This window comes from Annulohypoxylon truncatum (genome assembly GCF_022578515.1).
Source record: "Annulohypoxylon truncatum strain CBS 140777 unplaced genomic scaffold F4807scaffold_50, whole genome shotgun sequence".
NCBI classification, from domain to species: domain Eukaryota; kingdom Fungi; phylum Ascomycota; class Sordariomycetes; order Xylariales; family Hypoxylaceae; genus Annulohypoxylon; species Annulohypoxylon truncatum.
This window is the reverse complement of record NW_025953836.1, coordinates 189,546-217,305: the sequence shown is the minus strand read 5'-3', so window position 1 is coordinate 217,305 and position 27,760 is coordinate 189,546. Positions and strand designations below refer to the sequence as shown.

The 27,760-nt window shown below is 47.0% G+C and overlaps 12 protein-coding genes across 12 annotated transcripts; 6 read left to right on the top strand and 6 right to left on the bottom strand.

The window, feature by feature from the left end:
- Positions 1-9: 9 nt before the first annotated feature.
- On the top strand, positions 10-3,354 carry F4807DRAFT_471732 (CHAT domain-containing protein; the record flags this gene model as incomplete). Its single annotated transcript, XM_048002952.1, has 7 exons — positions 10-323; positions 774-1,228; positions 1,262-1,275; positions 1,315-1,372; positions 1,412-1,738; positions 1,769-1,794; positions 1,834-3,354. The coding sequence occupies 7 exons, from the start codon at positions 10-12 to the stop codon at positions 3,352-3,354; spliced, it is 2,715 nt and encodes a 904-aa protein (XP_047849423.1).
- Positions 3,355-3,498: 144 nt separating this feature from the next.
- Positions 3,499-6,086, bottom strand: F4807DRAFT_445545 (putative caspase). The gene is made up of 2 exons (XM_047999744.1): positions 5,990-6,086; positions 3,499-5,938 (listed from the first exon to the last, which is right to left on the bottom strand). The coding sequence occupies exon 2, from the start codon at positions 5,853-5,855 to the stop codon at positions 3,906-3,908; it is 1,950 nt and encodes a 649-aa protein (XP_047849422.1). The 5' UTR covers positions 5,856-5,938; positions 5,990-6,086; the 3' UTR covers positions 3,499-3,905.
- Positions 6,087-6,249: 163 nt separating this feature from the next.
- Positions 6,250-7,048, bottom strand: F4807DRAFT_445543 (uncharacterized protein). The gene is made up of 3 exons (XM_047999743.1): positions 6,805-7,048; positions 6,690-6,753; positions 6,250-6,637 (listed from the first exon to the last, which is right to left on the bottom strand). Exons 1-3 carry the CDS (start codon positions 6,816-6,818, stop codon positions 6,458-6,460), a joined length of 258 nt encoding a protein of 85 aa, XP_047849421.1. The 5' UTR covers positions 6,819-7,048; the 3' UTR covers positions 6,250-6,457.
- F4807DRAFT_445525 (uncharacterized protein) lies at positions 6,804-8,286 on the top strand. Its single transcript, XM_047999742.1, has 6 exons — positions 6,804-7,100; positions 7,154-7,414; positions 7,460-7,695; positions 7,752-8,002; positions 8,058-8,120; positions 8,182-8,286. Exons 1-5 carry the CDS (start codon positions 7,091-7,093, stop codon positions 8,098-8,100), a joined length of 801 nt encoding a protein of 266 aa, XP_047849420.1. The 5' UTR covers positions 6,804-7,090; the 3' UTR covers positions 8,101-8,120; positions 8,182-8,286.
- Positions 8,287-12,954: 4,668 nt separating this feature from the next.
- Positions 12,955-13,464, top strand: F4807DRAFT_465266 (uncharacterized protein; the record flags this gene model as incomplete). Its single annotated transcript, XM_048002254.1, has 1 exon — positions 12,955-13,464. The coding sequence occupies one exon, from the start codon at positions 12,955-12,957 to the stop codon at positions 13,462-13,464; it is 510 nt and encodes a 169-aa protein (XP_047849419.1).
- A 1,941-nt stretch (positions 13,465-15,405) lies between these two features.
- Positions 15,406-17,542, bottom strand: F4807DRAFT_316419 (SET domain-containing protein). Its single transcript, XM_047995119.1, has 4 exons — positions 16,472-17,542; positions 16,389-16,414; positions 16,240-16,328; positions 15,406-16,186 (listed from the first exon to the last, which is right to left on the bottom strand). The coding sequence occupies exons 1-4, from the start codon at positions 17,210-17,212 to the stop codon at positions 15,768-15,770; spliced, it is 1,275 nt and encodes a 424-aa protein (XP_047849418.1). The 5' UTR covers positions 17,213-17,542; the 3' UTR covers positions 15,406-15,767.
- A 1-nt stretch (position 17,543) lies between these two features.
- Positions 17,544-19,722, bottom strand: F4807DRAFT_316418 (FAD dependent oxidoreductase). Its single transcript, XM_047995118.1, has 3 exons — positions 18,470-19,722; positions 18,163-18,403; positions 17,544-18,091 (listed from the first exon to the last, which is right to left on the bottom strand). The coding sequence occupies exons 1-3, from the start codon at positions 19,281-19,283 to the stop codon at positions 17,845-17,847; spliced, it is 1,302 nt and encodes a 433-aa protein (XP_047849417.1). The 5' UTR covers positions 19,284-19,722; the 3' UTR covers positions 17,544-17,844.
- Positions 19,723-20,162: 440 nt separating this feature from the next.
- On the bottom strand, positions 20,163-20,834 carry F4807DRAFT_465263 (Rpp20 subunit of nuclear RNase MRP and P-domain-containing protein; the record flags this gene model as incomplete). The annotated part of the gene is made up of 2 exons (XM_048002253.1): positions 20,163-20,686; positions 20,744-20,834. 2 exons carry the CDS (start codon positions 20,832-20,834, stop codon positions 20,163-20,165), a joined length of 615 nt encoding a protein of 204 aa, XP_047849416.1.
- A 284-nt stretch (positions 20,835-21,118) lies between these two features.
- On the top strand, positions 21,119-22,828 carry F4807DRAFT_445511 (Rogdi leucine zipper containing protein-domain-containing protein). Its single transcript, XM_047999741.1, has one exon. The coding sequence runs from the start codon at positions 21,440-21,442 to the stop codon at positions 22,670-22,672; it is 1,233 nt and encodes a 410-aa protein (XP_047849415.1). The 5' UTR covers positions 21,119-21,439; the 3' UTR covers positions 22,673-22,828.
- On the bottom strand, positions 22,829-24,958 carry F4807DRAFT_445508 (NIPSNAP-domain-containing protein). The gene is made up of 2 exons (XM_047999740.1): positions 23,685-24,958; positions 22,829-23,615 (listed from the first exon to the last, which is right to left on the bottom strand). The coding sequence occupies exons 1-2, from the start codon at positions 24,268-24,270 to the stop codon at positions 23,131-23,133; spliced, it is 1,071 nt and encodes a 356-aa protein (XP_047849414.1). The 5' UTR covers positions 24,271-24,958; the 3' UTR covers positions 22,829-23,130.
- Positions 24,947-25,782, top strand: F4807DRAFT_316124 (putative mitochondrial F1F0 ATP synthase subunit Atp18). Its single transcript, XM_047995117.1, has 5 exons — positions 24,947-25,131; positions 25,220-25,385; positions 25,461-25,490; positions 25,559-25,609; positions 25,669-25,782. Exons 2-5 carry the CDS (start codon positions 25,337-25,339, stop codon positions 25,722-25,724), a joined length of 186 nt encoding a protein of 61 aa, XP_047849413.1. The 5' UTR covers positions 24,947-25,131; positions 25,220-25,336; the 3' UTR covers positions 25,725-25,782.
- Positions 25,783-26,722: 940 nt separating this feature from the next.
- On the top strand, positions 26,723-27,583 carry F4807DRAFT_465259 (serine hydrolase FSH; the record flags this gene model as incomplete). Its single annotated transcript, XM_048002252.1, has 1 exon — positions 26,723-27,583. The coding sequence occupies one exon, from the start codon at positions 26,723-26,725 to the stop codon at positions 27,581-27,583; it is 861 nt and encodes a 286-aa protein (XP_047849412.1).
- Between the last annotated feature and the right edge of the window lie 177 nt (positions 27,584-27,760).

Here is a 27,760-nt window from a genome sequence, read left to right as displayed (position 1 = left end):
AATGCTGAAATGGACTTATTTAATATCGATTCGGAAACAGTGTCCGTACTTGCCAAAATGGACGACAAAGATCTCTCTTCTCTCTCAACGACACTCGATGAATCTACGATGGACGGAGACATTGAGTTAAATATCTATATTTGTTTCACTATCTTCCGAAAAACACAATCGCCGGAAAAACTTCAGCAAGCTATCCAGCGAACGGATGCTTGGAATGCAACACTAGCTATGGATCATCCCGATCGCCTTCGACGGCGTCAAATCGGTGATATGCTGTTAGCCTGGAAAAACCAGTTTGTTTCGGTTCTGGTTTCAAGAAATGGGTAAGCTGCAATTTCATATTAGCCCCCTTTTGAGAAACTACCTACCAATACACATTTGTTACAAAATCTCAATAGGGGCTTAAGTGGATGCTTGGATTTAAAGAGAATATATTTCCATAAGAAATTAAAAGGAGTCAATCACTAACATGATTGGTAAATAAATAGCTCAGCGTCTATTCGTGACAAAATGAATAGCGAGGATAATCAAACAGCCAAACTCTTTGAAGCATACAAACAAAACAGTTCCTTCCATGACAGAGAAAAATTAATTCGTGTGGCAGAATTAGCAATAGATGCTGGAGCGGCACTTCCTAGAGTTCATATAGCTTTAGCTACTTTTCTCGAGGAACGATCAACGTGGACGGGCTCAATAAGCGACTTGAATCGTGCTATCGACTTGGCTGACGGGGTAGTAAATGGTACACCTCATGACGATCCCGATCTACCCAGCTACTTGAATCTGCTTGGAAATATATTTCGTTCGCGGTTTAAGTGGACACATTCGATTGATAACCTGAATCGAGCTGTTGAACTGGCGAAAATGGCGGTAAATGCCACCCCTCAAAGCAATCCTCGTCGAGCTGCTTTCTTACTTAACCTTGGAATCACTCTCGACATGCGATTTGAGCGGACTGGCTCAATGGACGATATAAATCATGCCGTTGAAGTTGCGGACTTTTCAATAAAAATCGCAAGCCCGGACGACCGCGGTCTATCTTGGATGTCAAGTAGCTTTGCGCATATTCTTGGTAGACGATCTGAACGAACGGGGTCTTTGGATGATTTGAATCGTGCTATTGAAGCGTCGCAAAGGGCAGTGGACATTTTACCCCAAGTCCACTCTCATCGAGCTGTTAGGTTAAATAACCTTGGGAATTTGCTCGGTAAACGATTTGAACGAACGGGTTTAATGGATGATTTGAACCGCGCTGTCGAAGCAGTTGATATGGCGGTAAATGGCACACCCCGAGACGATCCTGATCGAGTTCAGTGGTTAAGTAACCTTGGAAGCTGGCTGAGCATACGATCTAGAAAAACCTCGTCTATAAGTGAGTCAAATCGCGCCATCGATATCATGAATACCGCAGTAAATGCTGTATCTCAAGACCACCCTGACCGAATCACATATTTGAATAATCTTTCGAATTGTTTGATCACGCGATTTTATCACACGGCTCAAATGAACGATCTGAATCGCGCCATTTCTTTCCTAGATGGGGTAGTAAATGGAATATCCCAAGACCACCCTAGCCGAATCTTATGTATGGGTAGTTTTGCAAAGTCTTTGTTGTCGCGATTTGAGAAGACGGATTCGATAGACGACCTCAACCGTGCGCTCTCCTCTTTCAATGACGGCTGGAATTGCCATACTGCTTCACCCTCTGATCGCATTAAAATGGCTAAGGGAGCAGCTCGTATTCTTTCTTCGCAATCAAATTGGAAAGCACTAAGCCAGTTACTAAGGGAAGCAGTGATTCTTCTCCCCACTGTCAGCCCACGATCATTAAAGCATACCGACAAGCAGCATATGCTCGCAGAATTCTCGAGCTTAGCTTCTGATTCAGCGGCCGCGTGTCTAAACGCAGCGGAAGGAAGGATCAAAGAAGAAGAAGCATATGATGCGTTGAGGTTCCTCGAGCTCGGCCGTGGTATTATCGCCGGTTTGCTGATGGATATGCGCGTAGACGTTTCAGATCTCAGGCAGAAATACCCTGACTTGGCAGAGAAATTCGTGTCGCTTCGGGACGAGCTGGATCTTCCAGCAGACGTACGGAGATTCCCCAGTCATAGCGGCGACATGGTTGGTGATTGGGAATCACAAGCAAAACGACGGCGTGAAGCCGACCAAGGATTTAGCGAGCTCCTACCGATTATTCGTACTAAGCCCGGGTTCCACAACTTTCTTCTCCCACCCACTAGAGATGAGTTGATGGCTGCGGCAGACCCAGACCCGATCATCGTTGTCAATATAAGCTCTTATCGGTGCGACGCATTCCTCATTGAGCATTATCGGATTCGGGTGATAAAACTACCTGATCTGACATTAGAAGACGTTCGGAAACAAGTTCGAGACCTACGATCAGCAGACATGACATCAATTCTCGAATGGCTCTGGGAGGCCATCTGTCGACCGTGCCTAGACGCACTAGGATTTCAGACGTCAATTGATAATTGTCCTCACGTGTGGTGGGTTCCCACCGGGCTTCTAAGCCAGCTACCACTTCATGCGGCGGGCCTTCATTCGCAAGGGTCTACTGATACTGTCCTTGATAGAGTCATGTCTTCGTATGCCTCGTCTATCAAGGCACTAGTACACGGACGCCGGCACCATTCTGATAATCCCTCCCAGTCCCCGTTCAACCAGGCTCTTTTGGTTGCCATGAACATAACACCAGGGATAAATGGGAATAGAGATCTTCAGTATGCCAAAGAAGAAATAGACATGTTAAAAAGCATTTGTTCATCACTACAGTTAGTGCCAGTTACGCCGGCGCGGTATAAGCGCAATATCATGGAGTCTTTGAGGGGTTGTAAGGTATTTCACTTTGCAGGTCATGGGAGACTGAATCCGGTAGAGCCCTCACAGAGTTGTTTGCTCCTTGACGATTGGGAAACTGACCCGCTTACTGTGGGGGATCTACGTGACCACAAGCTTCAAGGAAACCTGCCATTTCTGGGATATTTGTCAGCATGTTCGACTGGATCCAACAAGGCGGAGAATCTCGCTGACGAAGCCATTCATCTCGTCGGCGCCCTCCAACTAGCAGGTTTCCGACATGTCGTAGGCACACTTTGGGAAGTATCAGACAGTCATTGTGTTGATGTGGCCAGGGTTTTATACGAGACACTCCACGAAGGCATCACGGATACCGCAGTCTATCGAGGGATTCATCGCGCCATCAAACGACTACGGGATAATGATGTCGAGAGCGTGGAGAAAGGGAGGGATGGTATTTTAGTAGATTTGGAGGCCAAAGCAAGAGTGCCGAAAAGCTTCTACTGGGTTCCCTACATTCACTTTGGTGTTTAGAGATAGCTAGCATCGGCTCCACACTGATTAGAACCAGGGATGACTAGAGTTTTTCATAAAAGGAGAAACAAGTTTCCCTGGTTTTTATTTTTTTATATCAATGTTATTGGTAGAATATTACTGATGTTTACTTGAGAGGACCTCATCCCGTATCTTAAACTTATTCAGCATTAAAAAAAAAAAAAAGGAATTGATGGTAAATCATAGCTACCTACCTAATATGGTATTCCCCTTTCCTCCTACTATATCCTCCTGTATGTGAAGGAAATCCTTTTGAACCTAGGTACCTAGGTAGTTATGGATTAGGATTTAACCAAAAGACTAGCTAGCTCATAGATCAATATTAGGGGGGTAATAATGTTGTATTGCTGAAAAATAGCTTGAAGCTCAATCTAAGAGTGGTGACCTAATATACCCCTACAGTGTGACTTGCACCTTCCTAGCAAGTACACTCCATCTCTCATAAAGCCAAGTGCGAGTAAAGGCGTAGCCACTTTACCTCTAGTACCTAGGTAGGTACGAGCAGTTAGATTTGATTAATGCGTTCAAGTTTATCGTGATATGCGGATAGGAAAATCAAATGCTGTCCAGTCTTCCAATACATTGCAGGGGCGATGCGAGATCATATCTCCGTTATTCCTTTTTGCCAGTTCATCAAGCTTAGGCAGCTCTAGCAGGTCAAACGATGTCGGTTGGGACGTGATAAAGATTTTGATGACATCCTCACACGAGTTGTCCATAATAAGCGGAATCGTCATCTTGATCTTTAGGCGGAGAGTATTCGATTGCGACTTGTTCCACCAATCTTTCCATGGAAGAACGGTTTGATAAGTGCTTTTCAGGATACATCTGACCTGCCAACAGGGACCTAAGTCATACACGTGAGCATAGAGGTTTGTATCTCCTTTGTTCTGCATAGATATTTCCACAATATCGTTATGCTGAACCTCTATACATTCTCCTGAACTGAAGTCTCTCCCATCCATAATCATTCGAAGGTCGAACGACTCTCGGAAAGAACATGTAGGCGACAGGTTAGTCAACTCCTTAGCCATCCTAAACCGAGCCAAGTGTTCTAAGGTTTCGTAGAGGTGATTGATGTTTGTTTGATTTCGTGGCATAGTTGGTATGTTTATGATTTTTTGACCAGACTCATTCAGGATTTCATATTCGTCATTATCGCTTAACACAATCCGAAACACCGGGGCTTTATCAGTATCGACAGAAGCACCAAGCGACCGTCGGTTAAGCTGCGCCAGCAGTTGATCATATTGTGGAAGATTTGATGCCAATTGAATCGGAAAACTTGTGAGATATGAACAGGTGAGTTGTTTTGCCATCCATCCCGTTTGAAGACCTTGTGGAATATTCAATTCCAACTCGGACGTCAAAGGCCCAGCGCAGGAGACATTCGCAACGCAATCTCCTTCAGCGCCATGACAAGTTCTCAAGCCCTGAGGCGACAAAAAGAATTGGTCGCCATCGCGGATGCCATGTGCCTGGCCTGCCAGTAGCTGGGATTTTCCATCACGCTTGACTACGCAGATCGACCTCACACTACAGTCCTGGTCGACCGGACCGAAGAACCCCTGATCCCCATTTCCAAACAGGACAGGATGTTGTGCCTTGTCGAATTCCCTGAATTTAGCACACAGATGACGGTGGATATCCACGTGTCTCCTCCCGAATCCATAGTCGGCCAAGGCTTTGGATAGGAAGTAAGATAAGGCACCATGCCATACGGTGTCCTCTCCCTTCTTATATTCCCCATCATGGCCCCCCTGGGCGTTTTCATGTGGTCCGCATGCGGTAAGTATAGCATACCGGTCCGGATCTAGGAGCCAGTTGTCTCGCATAGATGCATCGCGGTACAAAGAACAAGTAGCCCCGCTAGTGAGGCTGCCATCTGCATCTTCTGGGTACGTCGAAGCTACCATTAGGTCTAACGGGAGATATCGAATATTGTGGTCAGTATTGCGATAGACGCTTGCAGAAAAGCAGCAGTCTAGGACGAGGGTGACGACCAACTGCTTGTCTACCATGGCTTTTAGAAGCCCAGCTAGCCGTGGGCCCTTCAAGAATTCCTCTGCACTGCCATCCTTTTTGAGGAGAACTAACGCTAAATCTCCGGTCGAAGAGTTCGAGAAGTCAAAAATTGGTTCCAGTCTAGTTCCATGACCAGAATAGTGGATATAGATAAAGTCTCCACAGTTCGCTTTGGACGTGGCACTTTCAAGAGCCGAAATCACATTAGTGAGCGTTGGCCAGAGAGAAGGGCTTGGAAGTGGCATAGTCATCCCTAAGTTGTAGCTCTCGCTTGCTGTGAGAAGTTGGATATGCACAGAACTCATTTCTCTCTCGAAACATTCCTTAATCGTGTGGACATCCTGTACGCAGCTCCTCAAAGGTCTGCGCGGGTAAGCATCGATCCCGATTAAGATGGCAAAATACCTTCTATTGGAAATAGGTTGATCACCCATGATAGAAGAGAACGTTTCCATGAGAGTGGGAGGTACAGAGCGAGTAGCTCCATCAAGTCAAGTTAAATGAATAACAGTATTCAACTAACCTTGGTTGACTTAGGCTGAAGTTGTGCTTTTTAGCGATTGCTTCTTCTTTTTCTGCATCCACTCACCTATTTTATTGCCACCTCTACAAGATAGGCACATTATTCCAAAGTTACATGGGGAAAAAAAAATAATAAATAAATAAGCGACAACCAGTCGGCTGCTGAAAAGTAAGTTTACGGGCCCCAGAGTCTTACTGGACACCAATTGAAAGTGTGTGGCCAATTAAATGGATCATGCTAAGCCAGATCATATCATGCCAGGCCGACTTGTTGAGAACCCGAAGCATGTTAAGAAACGCAAATGCCGAAGGCCACTTTGATCAGGCCTCAGGTACTTTGGGAAGGCACACATGCACCACGTTAGGCAGAAAGATGTAACATGCAACGAAAACGAGGCAACAAATAAATTACTCAACTGTCTCAAAGGTGTCTAAATTGTGAGGCGAATTTATAAATCAAAAATCCTCATACGGCCTCTGCTGCTGACGTGGAAGGAGATTTTGAGAAGTATCGGATCAAATGCCCCATATTTCTTCATGCAGCATCGAGCTTCGCCATCTCTATCTCTTCTCCGTTCTTGATAACCTGACCATTCTCGAGCGAAAGCTGACATTTCTTCTCTGAAGATTTTACCAACGAAACAATGTACGGGCCTTCAAGGGATCCGTCAGAGCCTAGTATATGCACCTTTTGTCCGACACGAAAAGCTGAACTCTAAGTGAAAGCTTGGTCAGGACCAAGCAACAGTTTGGTTAGAACTACGGACCTCTGAATGTGCAATGTAAGGTCGGTCCTCGTCATTAGAGACGATAAAATTATCATTTTTATGCCTAGCTTATGCATTAGTCTTAAATAATCTAAGATATGCTGGGACTGCGCACCCGTCGTGAGCCATAGTTAATATGGATGCTGGAAGATTGACGCTGTTTGAAGACGAATGTTCGTATGTAGGAGGTATGTGAAGATGACATACGTATTACTTGCTAGGAGTAGGTATGTGGCCACTCACCCCAATATATATGATTACTACGCTATTATGGGATAAAAACCCCTCGCGCCACATGATAAGTACCTACCTAGGTACAAGATGAAAAAAAAAAAAAAAAGCAATACGTAAGATATTTTCTACAACCAGGTTTTAAGTCTACAATCAATGAAGATTCGGAAATGGTAAAAAGTACGCACTCTCGATCGAAAGCCCTACCAAAATCACTAACTGTAACTTATTAGTCGAAGAGTACAGGCCCGGGTATCCTCGATACACCGCACTCCTCTCATCCTATCCCTCCTGGTTCATATTTCGTCGCTTCGACAAACTGCGAGCTCGACTCCTCCTGCTAAAGCAGGATAGATTGTCCCGCCTCGAACAACAGTTAGAACAGATCGATCAACAGGAAACCTCGCCTCTTTTTCTTGGAGTGAGTCGATGCGATAGAAATGCTGACCGGTTATCTACCCTGTCCGAAATTGAAGCAGCCCTAATCGACTATGGTAAGAATCTCAAACGACTCGCGCGCGGCTATTAATTGCTGTTAGATCAACTAATCGAGCACACCAACCGGATACTGAACCTACAATTGACCGAACGAAGAGATATAGAGAGCCTACAAAACTGGGTGGACGCGACCGGTTGCTTATCCAAGGACGAGACAGCATACCTCTCTTACCCAAATGAACTAGTCTGTCTAGTCCCTGTGTTGGACAGTGTGGCTAGACAATTCGAGACGTGGGTGGAAGATAAACTCGTTCGATATTTACATTGTTTCCGAAGAGTAAGAAGGCTTTCGCAGCCCTGATACCTCCGTACGCGTTCGGCTGACGAGTACAGAACCGATTTCACGATCTCTCTAGTGATCCGAATGTATACATTTATACAGGCCTTCTGATCCGACGCACCGCAAAGGCTTTATTGGTCGTCCTAACTACCCTTCTCCTGATGCTTCCAGTTGTAATATGCAATGTTATCAGCATTATCTCGGTCCGGATTACTGTCATCGTGCTGGCAACAGTCTCGTATCTCCTTATACTTTCTTATTTAGTGAAGTCGAGGACGATGGAGTTAATTCTCGGAGGGGCTACGTAAGCATTGATTCGGGTTAAAATTACTAGTGGACGACAGGTTAACCTATATTAGGTACGCTACTATTCTTATTGTATTTGTGTCGGGTACGACATAAATGCATAACTACTAAACAAGGTTAGAATAATGTCAAATTAAATGGGCCATGTGCGAAATAATATTAATATTACTAGTATAGATTAAGAAATTTCCAACTATTTCAATAGTATTGCATTTCAATAGTATTGCATTTCAATAATATTGCATTTCAATAGTATTGCATTTCAATAGTATTGCATTTTAATAGTATTGCATTTCAATAGTGTGACTCAAGTCCGGGCGCGCATCTTTTGATTGGTTGAAACTTTATCGATAAGCTACCGAGACTAGCGCGGCTACTTCATCTGCCATACAAAATCAGTACAGATCAAAGTACCGCCTGTGAGCACCCCCAGATTCATACAGGTTTTGACTTTGCACTGCAATAACTTCGTCAAAAGTGAGCTGAGAAAGCTATATTCTTGCATCCTATTGAAATAAGAGATAATGAATTGAATGAACCCGGTTGCACCATGTTTGGACATATTTTGGTTGAGCTATATAGCTTAGAATAGCTGGGCTGCAAGTAGCTTGTACTCTCCGGGGTGTCACCTGACCCTCGGCCGTTACAGCAACATCAACCTATCAAATTCAGGTCAGTATACCTTGCGAAGCAAATGGTGCAACCACTTGAACCTAGTACTGTGAGGATCGCTCAATTGAGGGCTGTCGAGTGAGGGTAATGATAATATTGTAGAGTAGGTATGTTGAAGAAAAGTTATTTGAGTGCAAGCATGTGGGATAGGATGTATAACGGTTTCTGGCGGTAGTGGCTTATCGATAAGACTTCCAGCTAGGTAATCAAAGACCACACGCTCAAATCTAAGCCATGGAGTGTACATGGCAGGAAGGTGCTACTAGCACTGTACTAGTATTTAAAATCTCCACACTAAGATTCAAGCTTTAAAGTTTTCTAAGAAATATAACATTTTTATCCCTTTTAATTCTTTTTATTATTAAAATGCACAAGTATTTTTAAAATAATAAAATTATTTTAAAAAAATAAACTTTTTAAATTAATATATAAAATAATAAAATTTATTAAAACGTGGTAAATAAATCGAAACATTTTTTTATAAATTATTTTTTTATAAGCTATTTTTTTTTTATATAAAACCATTAAAATTTAATTATTATAATTAATTAAATAAAATAAATAAAAATATACGGATAAAAGTTTTATATTTTTATAATTATATTATATACGTTAATTTAATTTTATAATTTTTAAATTTTTTTAATTTATTTAAATAAAAAGTTTTTTTTATTTTAATAAATATATATATAAAATATATAAAAAATTATTAAAACTTATAATATTTCGGATTTTTAATATATAAATTTAATTTTAAATATTTTAAATATTATAAAAAATTATTTATATAATAATAATAAAATATTTTAAAAAAATATTTTATTTTATTTTTATAATTTAAAATATAAAGATTTTTTTAATTTTTATATTTTTTTTATATTTTTTAAAAAATAAAAATCCCGTTTTTTAATTATAATAAATTTAATAAATTTAATTATTAAAATTTTATAATATATATATAAAATTTAAATTTTATTATATTTAAAACATTTAAAAATAAAATATTATTCATTATTTTTATAAAGTTATAAGCTTTAATAATTTCGTATATATTTTATATAAAAAAATATTAACGAATTTTATTTTTATAATTATTTAAATTTATAAAACGAAAAAAATTTTAAAAATTAAACCGCTTTAAAATTTTTAATATTTAAATATTATAAACCCATAAACCGTTAATTATATATTTATAAGTATTTTATTTAATTAATTATAAACATCGGAATTAAACCGTTTTATATGGGAAAAGGGTGGCCCACGAAGGGGTGGCCTATAAGAAGGTGTTTCGACTTATCCTAAATTTCTTTTAACATGTTATCACGCATTCAAACCAATTTTAATGCTTAAATGTTTACGGTATGTCCCAACTAACGTTTAAATACATGAGCAAAAAGATACGAGATGTCATATACACGATGGGAGGTTCCTAGATGGGCCTTTTAACTCAAGTACATTGCTAATTAGGTTACGCCGCGGCTTAGAACAGAACGAACGTGGCCCCCTACTTAAAACATTCACAGCTGTGCTGTATTTCACGGATAACTACAAAGCCACTTACCCAAAGGACAAGATCTTCGCTATAGAATCTCTCCTCCTCGGATGCATTGGCCAACTCATGTATGTGGATTACAATGAAGAATGCAGTAATGTATTCAAGCGTGCAACCGCTCGGTCCTATAACGGCAGCCTAGGTTTTGTGCTGATGAGATCGTTTCGCTTTCTCTTTGAATCTCAGTTCCACGAGAAGATAAAACCTACTGGTCCTTCCTGGGTCCTTGATCTTACCTAGGTATTTTAATGTTAATTTTCTTGGAAGCAACTCTACGGAGGAGACGGCTCATGTGGTGACGCTGGATAGATTTCTCACTCAAGGTCAAGCCCGAAAAATCCATATTAACGAAAATACGAATGAGCCCATGTTCTACGCCACCCCAACGACATTATTCTGTACAGGCAGAAGGGCCTCGGAATTAGTGCCCCATGTGATAATAATACTGTAATACACTGTACGCACTTTATTACTACCTACATATATGCGTACAGTGTATCACAGTATTATTATCACATGGGGCACTAATTCCGAGGCCCTTCTGACAGGGTACCGTCTAGACCCAATCTACGCCATTGGTGAGATCCCGAGCGTGGAAGATGATGAACCATTTCTGGACCTAGTCAACTTCGTGCTCGGTGTTTATCGTGCACGGCAGTCGGTACTTCGTTTGCCAGTCCCAACAAACTACATGGACCGCATCGGAGAAACTGCAAATATGAAGCCTAAAACTATGTCCTGGACAAACCTCTTTTCTCTTTTGGGTAATTGGTTCACCTGTTTATTTCATTCTAAGGAAAGTAGAAGCACAGTATGGGGGCTCTGATAATATGCAGAAGCATCGTATTGTTGCTCGTGCGGCCCTTAATAAGAAGCCGGAAGATATTACGGAAATAATCAAATCCTTGCCCACTTGTCAGTTCCAGATTGTCTGAGAACTCCTCGTCGTTCTCAACCAGCCAAGAACATTGGTAACGAGTCCAAGCAAAAAGAATTGAATATATCCAATAATAAATAGAATGTCACCTACCCTCCCTCGCCTGTACGTCGTGGGAAACTTCTTGTTTCCACTCCACATATTATTTCATAGCTATTTAATATGATATCTTTAATCAAGATGAACTTTGGGGATTATGCTACATAGTTGGTAAGTTCCGGATATGATTTATGATTAGGGAGCTAAATAGACCTACGCACGCTCAGCTTAGCTAATCAGGGGCTCTTCTGAGATGACCTAATCAATGATTACATAATGTCATATGACAGCTGAGATCGTCATGTCACGGGTGTCCTGCCAATTCATCAATCTACAAACACTGATAAGCATATAGCTACGTGAAGACGACCTTCTTGATGAGATTGAATTATATGCTGATGTATAGAATATTGATAACAGCAACACTCAGGACAGATTTTAAGTACGTTTCTAAGCTCGAGGACGAATTCCAAACGTCAATGAAAGAACTGGGCAGTTTCTGACTTATCTTATCTTCAATGACGACGTACTAACCTAAATGATTTATGTCATTGGCCTGCCTTACCAGGTACATATTTTGCTTTTTAGTCCTACGACTCCGGTTCGGGCTGCTTGCATGAGGTGGCGAGATTCACTCCATCTCTACCCCACGGCCTCCGGGTCACGAAGCCGGCGCAGCGCCGCCGGATGGCGTTCTCGCTGACCCATTATCCATAAATGACCCACGCTATCACGATACCTACCTAGTGGCACCACGGATCTGATTTCCAATTGGGAAACCCAATGATATAGAAACGCAAGATCTCGGCCTATCAAAACTCACTGTGGCGCTCCCTATCCTTACTAGCCAGTGGCTGATTGCATGGTAATACAGGGATTTGACTACATGTATCTAGTCCATTAGCAACTATGAAGAGCGTATAGTATGCCCTCTTGTGTGAATGTTATTCAAATTACTGCATATGTACATATTCAATTATATCGTATACAGGTTCAGTTCTGGCCTTGAGCATGACTAGGACATCCTTGATCGTGGGGGGAAGAGCCGAAGGATCACAGAAAAAGAAATGGTTTATATCCTTGAGGATGGGATAGTTATCTTGGTTATGGGAAGTGCAGAATCACGGCCAGTTTGATTGACTGCCTTTGAGTGCTTGACGACGTCTGCTTGTCAAGAATTTGTTATTCTACGGTGAAGCATCGTTTTGGCATTTCTCTAGGTACTTGGGATTCTAAGAGTTTCCAAGGTTGCCGTGGAAATATAGAAGGGGAACGCAGCAACCCACTGGGGCCGCTACCGTGTCAAGTACGTTCGACAAGAATTGCACCTTTTTGCACGGTGACTACATTTTCATTCTTGTCAACGGTTGCCTGGTAGCTACGCTCGTTACCGTCCGCACAACTAAACCAAACTACTTATCACTTGATTTCTCCTACCCAATTTCCAAACTTTCATTTCTTCCTTACAAAACTTTTACGTTCGCGTATGCTCCATCAACTTTACCGTTCGTCTCCTATCTTGCCCACTCCTAAACACCTCGCACATATTGCTCTTTGCCAAATTCATTGAATCTCATTCATCATACAAGAAAGCAATACGTTCCTTGTGCAATCGCATCGTCAAGACCTCATTATTCGGCACAAAGTAAGTATCCGTTTCATTTCCCCAGCTCCGTCCCATTTCTACACCCCACACCATCGGGATATCTAGCCTCTCCAGTACCCTATATTAACGACATGTTTTACCTAGATGCCTTCCAACAAGGTGAACAATGCCTCTGGCGAGGCTGTTGACAATTCTCTCCCCACAATTGACTCCGAGATTATCAATGTCATTCTGAAGAATTGCCTCCAGAGTGCCAAGCCCACAGCCGTCATGTGGGAGGCAGTTCGAGAAGAGTTGGAATTCAAGACAGTCGAGGTGGCCAGGGAGCGTTTCCGTCAGTTGTGCAAGAAGCACCATTGGTTTGAGGGCAGCATTGGTAACGATAACAACGACTTTTCCACCCCGGCACCCACTCCCAAGAAGCGTACTCCCGGTGCGCCGCAGATTCCCAAGGAGACCAGACTCGCTAGCTCCACTACTAGTGGTTGGGATGCGGATATTAATAGCCCCGCTCCTTCTCCTAAGAAGCGCAAATGCAATAAGACTGAGCGAGCCTCCATGGAGAAGAAGGGCCAGCAGAAGATGGCCAAGGGCAATGGCGCGAAGCGTTGTGCCCGACCGGAGGCCGAGGTGTCGGATAGTGACGAGGCCTAAGCCCCGAACACCTTTTTTCCATATCAGCACTCCACGTGGACTCGTCTTGTTTGCTCTCGAGAGCACGGATTCATGTTAGCTGCCACCGGGTGCTAGTGTTACGGAACTTTAGATGTGGTATCCTGACTCCTGTACATGTCAACGCCAATTGTCGAGGAAGGAACCTGGTTAGACGGCGGATTCATAAGATTGTCACTGCTTGGGTTTTAGATGTCAAAGCCACTCCCAATATGCCATATGGGCTGGAGTGTTGCTAGGGAATTACAGGTGGAGACTGGCCACTAAACAGTCATGGATTGCTTTGCTCATTTCGTTTCCTTTTCTCATTTTGTTTCCTTTTCTGTCTTGATAAATTCCACTGCACTGGGGTTACCTATGTTACGGTAACCTACCCATCAGCTATTGGGCCTCCCAGTGTAGTTGGTACGGTATGGTCTGTTAGGACGACTCGATAGATAGTCTAGTCACCAACCAGTTTGTAATTGACGTCCCTACTCCGAATCTGATTGGTCGGTCCTCATGTGTGCCCCGTCATTAAGACACCCCCTACATTCACAACCACCTAATCAATTGCCTCCTATGATATCTACCCAAGGTATCGTACCAGAGCTTTTCCATACGTCATGAACCTTTCTTGTTTCACTACTTTAAGGTGCAAGAATCAACTTGTTCCTGTAAATTTGAGATTTGTTGACATTTGATCAAATTCTTAGGGCATTTTGAGAGGGAAAAGGGGGTAACAAGGTCCTAACTTTCTACCCCCGATGTTTTCCAATGTATAATTGACATCAAATATTTCCTTTCATTCTAGATGTATTACTTTTCATACATATTTGTACCCATTGCTAATTGTGTCCTGTATTAATGACGATAACTACAGATGTATGCCCAGCGTTGATTAGTAAGACGCCAGCGACGATACAACGTACGTTCTCACATGACCGTTGTATAAAAATTACCCCTTTTACATAATTCACCAGAGCGGGGTTTCCATTGAGCACGAGTTTTCCATTCTAGGGAAATCCATGGCCGTCATTGGCCGGACCGCTGATAAGTTGAGACAGAATACGCATTACCTAATAAGTGAGGTAGTTTCAACTATGGAGCAAGGTTGGACGTACATGTACGATGAGGTAGAATTATGCAGCGATCCGCTTTCGTCGACGATTCCCAATCAAGTAAACGTGGGTGAGGGAAACCGCCAGCACTACTCCAGCACCACTCCAGCACCGCTCCGGCACTACCACCAGGTGCGCAGATGCGTCAGGTTCACAATCATACGTTAGAAACTCTCAGTGTGCTCATGATTAATTGGAGCATTCAGGAGCATAAACCCTCATAGGACACAGCTCATGAATCCCTGACTAATAACATTTCGATATATGTACGCATGGCAAACATTACAATATCTCTTTATATAATTGTGAAAATCGACGTCGAATGCCACTTGTTCTCCCCGCATCTTCCTGCATGACAGTTCTGAAGTCATAACGAAATTGAGCAATCCAGATATCACATACTGGTTCTTGCATTGCGAAGAACCGTTCATCGCAAAATATTCCCTCGTTTCCCTCAACATAATCGCTTCTTCTAGCCCAATTCTTCCTAGACACACTTGAATCAGCCAAGATGTCCGGCGGTGAAAAGACCTACTCAAGCACCACGACCAAAAGAAGAGGCAGCAACGGTACCGTCCATCTGGTGATCAATACCCAACAAACTAGCGGCCAGCAAAATACCAATGGACAGAGCGGTGGTGGGCACAGGTCCAGCACGAGTTACAGTGTTAGTCCAGATACGGACGACGATATCCTCTTCCAAATCGACGACATAGAACTTAGTGACGGTAGTAGCAAAGGCAAAAAGTAGCCTATAGCACAAGAAGCCTCTCATCCGTTAATAACTACAAAAATCCTACGAAAAATATTACACCTAACAGACGGGAAGAAAAAGGGGCTGGCTATAGACACTTTGTCAAGAATAAGGATGACGAAAAAAACTATCATTACAGGTGATATAGAAGATGTTTTTAGGACGAGCATGGCGTCAAAAGGGAATCCTCTTGATATTTTTGCACATGTTGCACTGCCTGCGACGGCTTAATGCGACCGGTCGCCAAGAGATCTAGAGGTGAAATGGGGCGATCCTGTCTGTCGTTAATCCCCCTAATATTGTATTATCCTTACTAGCAGGAGTTAGGGACGGACACGGAACCAAATAATAATAAAAAGAAAGGATGATACATCCTTCGCGATAAACCGCAGTATAGTATTAGAATCCCAACTTTAAGAATTACTGCCCATTTATACGCACTTCTTTATACGTAACTTCTCCAAGAATGAGGTAGCACTCTTGGTCCGCTCATGATCGTACCCGGCATAATGCTTCAGCTCCTTCACAGCTAACTCTCCGTATTTCGTCGCCAACTCGAGATCGCCCATGCTCGAGTACACTTCCGCGACAATGGTATAGAAGTCACCGATTTGAGCCGCCAACCCTTCCTTTTCGCATAAATCTAGTATCTCGTCAACTCGCTTCTTGACCGGTGCAGGTTTCCGTATATCCGGGTCGTCCAATTCTGCGAGTAGGTCTTGTATCCGACCCCGGCGGCGATCTGAGATAGCGGTCTCCTTTGAGTCGGTGCATAAGGAACAGCTGCAATTGAAACCCCATTCTCGGATGAGAGCCTTGCGCTGCTCGGATACAAGATTCAATGGCAGATCTGTCGTGACTGTCAGAGGTTGCAGATCATTCTTGGCTAAAAGGAGGACTCACAGCTAAAAGTGAGCTCCTCGCCCGGTTCGATGTCTTTATAAGCCACAACTTCCATGCCTAGCGTCGTTGAAGAAAACCGACTGAACATGCTAATGAAAATGTCAGCCATGTAGGATTTTATCTGTAAAGAGCTAATTGCATAGACGTACTTTGGTTTGCACGCATGGTTTAGCCTCTACGTATACCAAGTTAGCACCGCTTTCACAATATTCACGTCTCCCCGGGTACTCACCGACACATCGAGATACAACCCCGAATGATCCACGCCATTCACCAGCACCCCAAACGCATTCGTGTTGATGATATCGTCGATGATATACCCACCCTTCGAATGGGCCAGTTTCAGCATCTTTAGCCCCTGCTTTTGCGGGAGTTGGACTGTGCCCCGGTGAAGCAATTTCATCACGTCTTGGGGCTTCCAAGGCCTCGGGTCCAAAATCCGGACGATTACGGGGTGTCTAAGCATGATCACCTCGTCCTTACGAATGGTGCGGTTTGCAACAACGCCCATCCCTTTATTTTCGAGATCTACGATCTCGTACGGAGGCGGATTGGACACGGTCATAGGTATGCCTCTGGCCCATTCTTCCCATCTCGGGTCAAGGTCTTCGAGGATGCCAGTCCCAGCGGCAGCTGTCTGTGGAGTGGTGACGAAGCTGATTCCCGTTTCTCCCCGTAGTTTGCTATATGTGTATACGCATAGCTTAGGATCTGTCGCCTTCTCAGCCTCCACACACATCGGGGGATATGTCCAAGGATGCCACGATCGCTTCTCAAAGGCAGTCTCATCATCGACCGGAAGCGGACATATGGACTTTGATTCCCTCGGATTCAACGGGCCTGCGGGATCGGAACTACACTCTCTAGGCGGGTCGAAGTTATAGTCCTTGAGCCAATCGGGTACCTCGGCTTTCTGAGCCTCAGCGGCGGCATGTCTCAGCCATAGGACTATAATTAATATACGACACCTCATATCTATCCTTAGGTGGTGGTGGTGGTGATGGTGGTTCCAAACAAGGTCAGGAGGCGTGCGGGCTCGCCGGAAAGAAATGGGATAGACGAACGACACATCATTTTTACGAATCAGTTTTCTTCGTAATCCTCTATCTTTCAGGATGTTAACAGATTTCTACATAAAAACGCCTCGTACCATCTGTGGATAAGGTAGAAAATCAAAGGTAGCCAAGACGAAGATGAATTAGCCGAGATGGTAAAGTGTAGATCTCTGAGGGCCCAACCAGGACGATCTGTGTGGGATGCGTGCGTGATTATCTAACGATGGATGGAATTGATTTAAATATTTTTAAATACTGAAATCATCTCGCAGACGTTTGTGCGGGTGGCATTTGATGATCACTCAGGAGTTCTACCCGCTCACCAAAACTTTAGCAGAGCTCTGCTTTACTTTAATTGTTTTAGTGATAAAAGATTCCCTTCCTCGTACAGAAGCGCGGTAGAATCTGCCTGCTGTTATTATCATTGACTCGCTATTTATTTCGAAGGTCAAGCCAGTTCAAAAGCGTATTCGCAAAGCGAGACTAAAACCAAGACCAACACCCAACTCCCAATTTTGTATCATAAACTTGCGGACTCGTACGTATAGTATCACATCAGATCTTTCAACTCCGTCCACGGCCAGAAGGTCTTCTTCGACACATCCGGGATCTCCCTATCCCAAGCCCACCTCTTCGCTAGGTCCGGCTCAAGCGTGCCCTCCAACATCTGCACGACGTAAGAGCCGATGATAGGGAAGAACTTGAAGCCGTGGAACGACCCGGCCGTCGCGACGTAGAGCCCCTTCGCGGCCGAGTGCGGCGATATGATGAAGTCACCGCTCGGGGCCCACGCGTCCCTGGGATATCCCACGTTAGTAGGGAAAATGGGGAAAGGAGAAAAAGAAAAGGGGGTAGCATAAAAACTCACCAGCAAATACGATGCTCCTTGATCTCCCAAGCCTCCCCGCGCTTCCCAAAGGTGAATTGATTTGCCAGTCTGATATCCTCGATAAGAGTATCCGGGACCTTCCACTGCGCGTAATCCGAAGGAGCCGGCGGCGCCGAGATCTGGCGGCCCGAGGGCATGGTCTGGGTATTCCTGAATATAGTCTGCCCCCACCACTTTAGCTTGTTGTCCGCGGTGAGAGGCAAGCTCCCGTTATCCGCGCCTGTTACGTTGGAAGTCAGTCTGATTTGGCCTGGTTTCAATAATCATATGTAAGGACACAGCTTACCCCTATGCGGAGGATTCTCCTGAATACAAACCGGCATCCCCGCAAACTCCTTCGCCGTCTCATCATCCAGCTGCGCCAACCCGGTCGTCACCCCAGCCGCCAACATCCTCTCCCCGACCAAGAACTCATCCCTCCCCGTCGCCGCCGCCACGCCGTCCAAAAGCTTCGGCGTGTACGCACCCGTCGATAAAATCGTATGCGTCGCCTCAATCCTCTCCCCATCCCGCATCTTCACCCCAACACACGCCCCCTCCCCCTTCTCCCCCTCAAACACCAACCCCTCAACCTCACCCGTCACAAACCTAACCCCAAGTTCCACCGCGCGCTCCGTAACGCGTCTCAGCGCCCCCTTCGCATCCGCCCACCCGCTGGTCGTATTAACCAGCACCCTCCTCACGCCCTCATACTCCGCCTCGCGGAACAACCCTCCAAACTCTTTCTTCGCCTCTTCAACCGGGACCTCCGCCAACCCCCCCGTATCTCTCCCCAACTTCTTGTAATTCCCCACGACCTCGCTCGCAAACGCGGTCGGACTGATCCAGAAGATGCCGCTCTGGCGGAAGAAGGGCGCCCACAGCGGGTCTTGGCGCCAGACGTCCTGCGCCGCGAGCGCGAGCGCGCAGTACGTCGCGTCGCGGTAGTCGGCGCGGACCACCTTGTTCCAGTCCCAGGAGGCGGCCACGCGGCTCGGTTCCGCGGGCCCGTTGCGGTCGACCAGCGTCACGGAGGCGTCTGGGAACTTGGTAATTAGGTGTAGGGCTGTGGAGGTGCCGAAGACGCCGGCGCCGACGATTACGTACGAGGGTTGCGCCATGGTGGTTACCTAGGTAGACTTGGATATTACAATTATCACGAGCTACGTATGGGAGTTGGTAGGTTTGCGATCGAGGTATACGCGCTTGCTTATCTGTATAATAGCACCGGCGGCGGCCTGCCCCTCAGTAGGACGGTCTAGTTCCGATTGGAGGTCCGAGATCGCGGCCAGTTAGGACCGTAGGTAGAAATAAGAATTAGTTTAGAGATAAGAACATTTCCATACTTATTCTGGTCTTGATTTACGTTTTTATTTCTGTATGGAGGGCTGATTTCGTTATATTGAATGGCGAGGCGGCAGTTTTGATTAGGTACTCACGAAGCTGAATTATAGCCGCCAAATAATCTTAACATACTATACTCTTACTCCATTCACTTCCATATACAAAGCCTCTGGCGAAGTTGATCGCGAAACGGCATAGACATGGAATAATGAGGGCATCTTCATATTGCCCATATCCTATGCTCGAGTTTGCCATTTTCCTTCGCGGACCATTAGTATGCAGCTTGAACTCCTTAGCTATACCCGAAGCCCGGGCCAAGTTTGTGTCGTTTTCAGATCGTGGTACAACATGAGTTTGTCCTATCCGTCTGGTTTCCGTTGTGCCTGATTTCCTCCATCTTGGCCTTGTGACTATTAATTATGGGCATATCCATAATATTCCTCGATATATCGTCTTTTGCCGCCGTGCGACGCCAGGCTAGCGAGGATGGCGAGAAGGGTGTAGATAGGCTGGGGAGTAAAGAATACTCATAAGTCCTATAAGAGTCAACTCGTCCATCCTTTTACGGAGTGAACCCAAAGCGTGACCCTCGTAGAGCTCGAATACTCTCCCAAATTAGGTAAGCGGCCGCATTTCCCACGCGACCAATCGGCACATCACCTAAGCCTAATCGACGCCTCCAACGAGCTCATCATCCTGACCCTCTCCTCGCCCTCACCACCCCACTCCTCATCCCCCTCCTGAACCACGTCGTCGATCGCGCCCACGCTCCCCGTCTTCATCTGTACGATACAATCGTTCTGCTTCTGGAAGAACAGCGCGACCTCGACGACCTTCTGGATAGCGCGCCCGGTACCTAGGACCACAACCTCGCCGGCATTCTCGAGTCCCGTCGCCACCCCGTTCCCGCTACCGTTACCGTTACCACTGCCTTTCGAGGCCTGAGAGGAGTGTCGCTGGATGGCGCGGACCCGGTCGTCCAGTGACGCACCCTTGTTGGCGGCCAGCTTATTCGTGAACGCGTTACTCGCGGACGAGGCCTGGCGCAGGTTCTTGTCGAGCTGCTTGCGCACGCGCGCCGTCACGGACCGGAAGGGCGTCTTGGCGGTGATGTAGATGCGCTTGGACGCGCGCGTGGAGGGGATGCGCGTTGGTATGGGACGTCTTCGGACGGTGGCTCCTGAATTTGTGTTAATTATATAGTGCTATCGCATTTCAGTCGACTAATTGGACCAACCTTTGGGTATAGCTGGCAGTTTCGCTGGCTGATTGGCGTTTTCCGGGGCCTGCAAAGAGGCGTCCGGCATCTGCTCGGTAGCCATAGTCATTGCGTATGAAGACTCGGATTATTTCTCCCCCTCTCGTCTCTCATACACAATTCGAACACTGTGGTCACATTTGTGGATATCGCCGATTATTTTTACGCCGGATGACTGAGAAGGCAGCCAAATAATAGAAGGACTAAAGTTTCAATTCGATTCGAGAACTGATAGAAGTAAAAATGACGTGGGGCCTAGCAAGATGATAAGGTTGGCCCCACATCGTTATCGTTAGCGGAGCTTAACTTAGCTTAACCGTCAGGCCGTCGTCCCCTATCCAATCAAGTCGTTCTAGCTTCAACATCACCAGTTCAAGCTAGGTACACAAGAATACAGATATACAGATACCTAACAGGCTACAACATTCATATTCTGTAGTTCCCGAACCTCCAAAGGGACACCTCACGATCCTCGCCCCTACCGTCAAATGGCCCCTTGAAATGCGGCTGCCTACGCCGGCCTACGTCCACGATGTCCGTTGAGATCTGGCCTCCCATCTCGCCGGACGAGCTTAAAATCCAGGAAGACGCCACTCAGGTACGATTCGCGATCCCACGATAACACCCGTGTAAGAACACGTCGTACACACGTAGCTACCTCCCCACCCAACCACCATGCTCCTCGTCGAAGATGGCACCTTCACAGTCGAAGACAACTTCGTCCTCGTCCCGCGGCCCATCACCCTCACCCTCCCGCTCGCCCGGATTCACCCCCCATCGCCCATACCTAACCCTACCTCCCCCCTCACACCCAAACTCAAGCTCAACTCAAGCTCACAACCACCCCCACAGGCCCGCGAACTAACCTGGCTCCTAACCTCCCTGCGCGCAACCCTCTCGCAACTAAAACAAGGATTAGAAGACTGCTGCTCCCTCCTATCGCCAAGCGACAACGACACATCATCAGGCAGCACCCTCGTCCTCACAACGCCGCGCAACGAGACGGTAAAAGGACACACGACGCGCGTCGGCACGCGCCTCGTGCGCGGGCTGATCCACCTGAAGCTGCGCACCGTGCCGCCGCAGACGCTAGTCCTGGACCCGGCGCGGCCCGTCCGCGTCGCCGCGCTCGCGCGCCTGGACGCCCTGCTCGCGAGCAGCGTGGGCCTGTGCCTCGGGCTCGAGGAGCACGCGGAGCAGCCGTCGGCGCCGTACCTGGCGGCGCAGCTGCGTCTGCTGGCCCTGCATGTCGCGGAGGCGGCGGCTCTGGTCAAGGGGCCCGCGCACCCGCACCCGCACCCGTCGCCTAGCCCGTCCCCACGAAGCCGGCCCCCGTCTAATACCGGACGTCCGACCACACCCCGCCCCAGCTCCAGCGCGTCCAGCCCGCGCTTATCCGCCGAACAGCAAAAACAACACCTCCAACAACAACAACAGCAACAACAACAACCACCCGACACATCCTGGACCACATCCTCGATCTCGCTCTCCCACTTCACCCCGCCTTTAAGCCGTAACCTATCCGTATACCTGACAGTCCAAGACGCCTCGCTAGTCCTATACCTGCGAGCCCTCGAGCCGGCCGACGCGCCCGTCAACTTCGGCACCAAGCTCGCGCTCGCCATCGGCACGACGCGGCGCCTCGAGCACGACGAGGCCGACAGGGTGTTCACGTACCGGTGCGACGACTCGACCGCGCTCGACGAGGGCGGCGAGGCGCAGTCACAGTCGCAATCCCAAGTAGAAGGGAGGAAGGGCGTCGAGGTCTACGTGCGCGAGAAGGTGTGCGTCGAGAGCGCGGATCCGAGCTTGCTCTCGCTGTCCGCGAAGTTGACCGCGTTGGGGAACACGCTGGGCTTAGCGAGGAGGAATTTAGCTGCTGTTATGGGGGAGGAGGTAGAGGATTGATATAATAAAAAAATTGGGGCCGAACTGGGACCATTGCATTACGGAATGGAGTTCTGAGGTTTACGTGGAACTATTACGATGAAGCAAAGCGATATCTGAGATCTGACACCTTGCTTAGGTAGGCAGGAAAGCACATGAATATAACAGCGTTGCCAAATAAAAGAAAACAAGCGAAACGGTTCGCATTGCTACCAGTCAAATAGCCATATCCCTCGGGGCACGATTTTCAGATTTTCCGCTCCAAGTTTTCGTATAACGACTTCCCATCTCAGCAGCAATACCTAAGCGTACAATACCTAGGTCCCTTAGCAAGTTCCTACATACCATCCCTACAGCATAGCCATAAAAGAGATCACTGCCTAGGTACCCTCCAAACTCCGATTCTCCGATTCAATGCTTTGTTAGGTCCAGAAATCATCCATCACACGCATTTGCCCTTCCTATGCCTTACAAGAGCTTTAGGCCACAGGCGACCACGGCATCGGGATAAGGATTCTCGATTTCATGGTCTGGATTAGGGGAACGGTCTTGTGGACCGTCTCTGCCCAACCTTCCTGCTTCCAGCTCTCCTCCCTTCGGACCTTTCGCTCCTCCAAATTGGCAAATTGCCAGAGATGATGGACGGTGTTAAGATCGCCGATCTGCACGAACCAGGCTCCTACGCCTTCCATGACTTCTCTTCGTGCCTTCAGACCTCGTCGCCAGTGGGTCTCCCACTCTAGCAAGTTACCAGGGTGGAGAGTGTACGAACGTAGCTCGAATAGGCCGCCCAGTTGGCGTGGAGAGGTGGTTGGCCAAAACGAGAATTCTTGCATGATCGATGTGTTCTTCGACGTGACTAGCGTCTTAAGCTTCTTGTCAAATTCGGGGAAGTCGGGGTGTCTAGAGATGGAATGCAGTGATTGGTGGTATCCTTGGTAGCGTTGGTATTCCCAGATGTGAACTTTAGATTACTCCATTAGCGTGCTATTACAACCAATCCGCCAGGATAAGATCGGTTGGGGTAGCTTACCGAATGTATCGCAATCGCCGACTTCAGTTCGCCAACTTCCAACAAGATGAACCTTATTCTCCTCTATGGAGGCCATGCGTGGATACCAGGTGCCGACCAATTCAACATACTCATCTACCTTGTCGGGCTTCACCTGGTGGAATACGATTGAGTGAACATATTTTCCGCGAGCTAGGACTGCGGAGAAGCTCGCTTCAAGCTGAGCATCCAGCTCGCGTCCTTCCTTAGTTCCGTAGATGACTCTGCTAAGAAGGCCATCGGGCCGATCGGGTTCCTTAGTTGATGCCTCCGCTCGTTGTCCTGTGTGCGTGCTTAATGAGCCCAAGCCCTGGGTGGATTCACGGGCACCGGCCAAGGAATTGTTAATAGGATCAGAGGGAGTTGTAGTGGACCTACTTGCTTCTCTCTCCTGCTGTGCTTTCACCAACTGCTCGCGGAAGTCCTTCTGCTTTGAATTGAACGAGTCGACGCCATCAGGTGTAATGTCGGCCAAGATGGGTGTACGCTGGTTAGCGGCAGTGGAGCTGAACGCTCGCAAAGAGCGTGGAGCTACCACTGCTGCTCGGGCGATACGTCGGGTAAACATGATGGTGTTTGTAGTTATGGGTGTTTTTGAGAGAGGGGAAGTGAAAGGCGATGAAAGAGAACAAAGGCGAATGTTGGAGTTATGTAAGAAGGGGAAGTGATGGTTTGTGGTTTGAGCGGAAGCTGGGAGAAGTTTGGAAGAGTGTGGATATGGAGATGAGAGCGCCGTATTTGGCGCGGGCTTAGTTGACGAAGCACGGTGACTCCGGTGACTTTTGCTGAAGAATGCTCGAGTCGGGATTGGACAATATGAGAGGGATGTTAAAGGTAAGGTGGTAGGTGGAAGGCAAGGTGATAATGGTAGTGATAGGTGTTAAGTGATGCTGGTGGTTGCTGGTAGCGGTGATATGTAGGTACAAGGGTAGCTGCAGATATGCGGTATCTATTTCGCGGGGAAGTTCCAACTTCCAATCCTTTGAAGGCGATAGGCAGGCTGTAAGCAGTGATGGACGTTCCGCGAGGCAGTTGAGTTTTGGGAGACGAGAGGCCTGGAGCACAACGAGACGGAAGAATCAGAAGTAGATTTTAGATGATGGAGGGTAGAGTTTAGGATTAATTGGTTAGCATTTATTCTATTCCCCCGCATTTACACGGGAAGTGTCCAGGTGTCTGAAAGGTCATACTAGTCGTACTATATAAGTTCATACCAGCGCGATTTCCCCAGCTTTTTGATGTTCAATAGTGTTAGCACATGTGGAGAACACCTCCAAGAGCTTCAGGTCGGTCCTACCTATTTTGTAGGTGTTACTTACCCCAGCGGCCCAGTACATGGCATAATGATGTCACAAGGACCTACTACCTAGCACGTTAGTTCCCCGGCAAAATCGTTAACCCTGGATCCGGCACTAGCGGCTTTCAGCAGGTACATCGTTCACTTACATAATATTAGCAATTCTAGCCTCAGGCATCTTTTCTTTAACACCAAATTTACTAAGGCAACAATCGTCAAGTTCCGGTTAGCGGCAGAAGAGCACATCCTAAGAAAACCACTCGTTCCGAAATCACAACTTCCATCATTCAATACTATAACACCGTCTACCCCCAACTCCCCCAAAAACACATTCAAGATGTCTTGGCTCGGTGTTACTCCCCTCAAGAAATTCCCGGCGCCTTTCTGTACGTCAATTGACTCCTCTGCAACCTGCACGGGTACTTCGCACATTTTGCGACAGCTACTGACATGATCAATAGTCAAGACGATGGCCCCCTTCATGGCTGCTGGTACGATGACAGACGATCCTTGCGCGAGGACCACTACCTTCGAATAGCTATATCTAACAGATTTATAGGCGCTATCATCGCCTACGGTGTCAACTCAGCGCAAAATGCCATGATGAAGTGTATGTCTTTCGCTGTGACCTAGGTGGAGAGGGGAAAATAACTGACAAAATCGCAATAGCCGATGAATGGAAGAACGATCCTCGCAACCCCTATGCCAAGTCAAAGGGACATTAGAACGATGGTGGACTTGAAGAAAGCGGTGTACCATTCCGAACGAGGAACATCATAGACGGTCAATACGGTCAGATCATTCTTCTCGTCAAGCAGGGCAGGACTGTACCATAGATTACGAGCTTACGTCGAATCGAGAGCTTTGTCGCAAGCAATACCTATCTATCTGTGCTGCGGACCGATTTCAACTGCTGAACTTAAGAGAAACTTATGATATGGTGTTTCTATTGCGCTCGCTTACGCAGGTATCGTCCCATGGACTCCACAACCTGGGTATCGTATCAGCATCATGTTTGAATTGCGAGCGCAACCTGAGACTCGAAAAACCTGCTCGTGGAAGCCGTAATATTGACCCTATTGAAATCAATTGCCCGCTCATTAAACATATATACGGACCACAACGTCTCCGAGAAGAGCTGATTCCCGACTCTTCGGTATATTTAAACTTGGCCAGTATCTGATATATTCTTCATCAATTCCCGGCATAAAAAAGATAGGCCTCTAGCTTCTATGCTATCCATAATATTCCACGCCTCGATGCCGTCTAGATCCGTAGGTCCGAGCCTTTTATACAGTGAGCCATAGAACAATAACTCGAGCATAACAGTGGATCTGAGATACAACGCTTTGAATAGTACGACATTAAATGAAAATATATCTAATAATCGCTTCTAAACATTTAATTGCTTGTTCACCTATTAGGATTGACTCTCTGTTGTCAAACGTCCAAGTGGTAGCGTATCTACGATCTAGCCGAATCTCGGTCCAATCTAGACTGTCAGCTTAAAAATTCCCGAATCACGAGATTCACTCACTCATCCACTACACAGTCCAATCGCAGACATCCTCTCATAAAACACACCTCAAAACGATAAAAATAAAGTAAGATTCATAAAATCTACAACCCTCATTTCATGAAACCCCTCATCCCACTCCTCCCACGCACCACCTTCATCCGCCGCACCTTCGCCTCCGCACCCCACCATCTCCGCCCCTTCACCATGTCGGCAACAACACCCAACGGAGCCCCGGCATCCCAGCCAAAAAAGACCCCACAAATCCCCAAAGGAAAGACCGAGCTAAAGATCCTCATGCTGCACGGGTACACGCAATCCGGCCCGCTCTTCAGCTCCAAGACCAAAGCGCTCTCGAAGCTACTCACCAAAGCCCTGTCCCCAGCACCATATAACCTGCACCCGACCCTCATCTTCCCCACGGCGCCACACCGGCTGCGCCCCTCCGATATCCCGGGGTACACGCCTTCAGACGGAGCCGAAGGCGCAGAAGCCGAAGAAGATGACGAGAGCGACAACTGGGCCTGGTTCCGCAAAGACGAAGCAACGGGCACGTACCTTGGTTTCGAAGCCGGGATGCGCGCCGTCGCGACCGCGATCGCCGACGCGGGCGGCGTAGACGGGGTCTGCGGATTCAGCCAGGGGGGCGCTGTAGCCGCGCTCGTAGCCTCTGCCCTCGAAAAGCCGCACCGGGAACCAGCCCCTTCCCCTTCCCCAGAAACGGACACATCCTGGCTCCCCCTCCTCCGCGCCGCGAACAACGACGCCCCTTTGAAATTCTGCGTCGTCTACAGCGGCTTCTACGCGCCGCCCCCGACCCTGGGGTGGCTGTACGCGCCGCCCATCGCCACGCCGACGCTGCACTTCCTCGGGTCTTTGGACACCGTGGTCGAGGAGAGCCGGAGTCAGGGGCTGGTCGACCGGTGCGTCGACCCGACCGTCGTCGTGCACCCGGGCGGCCACTACGTGCCGGTGGCCAAGGACTGGGTGCTGGTTCTGGCGGGGTGGCTGAGGAAGCGGTATGATGAGCCTGCTGGTACGGCGAAGAAGGAAGAGGGGAATCTATGATTGTGTATCTGGTTGAAGAGGGTGAACGGACGAGTAGGTCTATTGGTAGGGGTATAAATAGAGAAGGCGTATACGGCGACTATAACGTAGAGCTAGAACTAGACATAGAAAATATCACCTGTATGACTGCATGATCACGATAGAGTAAATAATCAAGCATAAGACATAGAAGGCCAA

What these genes read in the sequence shown, in the direction of transcription:
- F4807DRAFT_316418 (XM_047995118.1), bottom strand. Translation starts at nt 19,283, where the DNA reads ATGGCGCAACCCTCGTACGTAATCGTCGGCGCCGGCGTCTTCGGCACC. An exon ending in GGAGAATCCTCCGCATAGGG is followed by an intron (nt 18,404 to 18,469) that starts GTAAGCTGTGTC and finishes CCAACGTAACAG; the next exon opens with GCGCGGATAACGGGAGCTTG. An exon ending in AAGGAGCATCGTATTTGCTG is followed by an intron (nt 18,092 to 18,162) that starts GTGAGTTTTTAT and finishes GGGATATCCCAG; the next exon opens with GGACGCGTGGGCCCCGAGCG.
- F4807DRAFT_445508 (XM_047999740.1), bottom strand. Translation starts at nt 24,270, where the DNA reads ATGTTTACCCGACGTATCGCCCGAGCAGCAGTGGTAGCTCCACGCTCT. An exon ending in CGGCGATTGCGATACATTCG is followed by an intron (nt 23,616 to 23,684) that starts GTAAGCTACCCC and finishes AGTAATCTAAAG; the next exon opens with TTCACATCTGGGAATACCAA.
- F4807DRAFT_445545 (XM_047999744.1), bottom strand. Translation starts at nt 5,855, where the DNA reads ATGGAAACGTTCTCTTCTATCATGGGTGATCAACCTATTTCCAATAGA.
- F4807DRAFT_316124 (XM_047995117.1), top strand. Translation starts at nt 25,337, where the DNA reads ATGTCTTGGCTCGGTGTTACTCCCCTCAAGAAATTCCCGGCGCCTTTC. An exon ending in GAAATTCCCGGCGCCTTTCT is followed by an intron (nt 25,386 to 25,460) that starts GTACGTCAATTG and finishes CATGATCAATAG; the next exon opens with TCAAGACGATGGCCCCCTTC. An exon ending in GGCCCCCTTCATGGCTGCTG is followed by an intron (nt 25,491 to 25,558) that starts GTACGATGACAG and finishes ACAGATTTATAG; the next exon opens with GCGCTATCATCGCCTACGGT.
- F4807DRAFT_445525 (XM_047999742.1), top strand. An exon ending in ATTTACATTGTTTCCGAAGA is followed by an intron (nt 7,696 to 7,751) that starts GTAAGAAGGCTT and finishes TGACGAGTACAG; the next exon opens with AACCGATTTCACGATCTCTC. An exon ending in TTAATTCTCGGAGGGGCTAC is followed by an intron (nt 8,003 to 8,057) that starts GTAAGCATTGAT and finishes AACCTATATTAG; the next exon opens with GTACGCTACTATTCTTATTG.
- F4807DRAFT_445543 (XM_047999743.1), bottom strand. An exon ending in CTTACATTGCACATTCAGAG is followed by an intron (nt 6,638 to 6,689) that starts GTCCGTAGTTCT and finishes GCTTTCACTTAG; the next exon opens with AGTTCAGCTTTTCGTGTCGG.
- F4807DRAFT_316419 (XM_047995119.1), bottom strand. Translation starts at nt 17,212, where the DNA reads ATGAGGTGTCGTATATTAATTATAGTCCTATGGCTGAGACATGCCGCC. An exon ending in AACCATGCGTGCAAACCAAA is followed by an intron (nt 16,329 to 16,388) that starts GTACGTCTATGC and finishes CATTTTCATTAG; the next exon opens with CATGTTCAGTCGGTTTTCTT. An exon ending in CGAGGAGCTCACTTTTAGCT is followed by an intron (nt 16,187 to 16,239) that starts GTGAGTCCTCCT and finishes CAGTCACGACAG; the next exon opens with ATCTGCCATTGAATCTTGTA.
- F4807DRAFT_445511 (XM_047999741.1), top strand. Translation starts at nt 21,440, where the DNA reads ATGCTCCTCGTCGAAGATGGCACCTTCACAGTCGAAGACAACTTCGTC.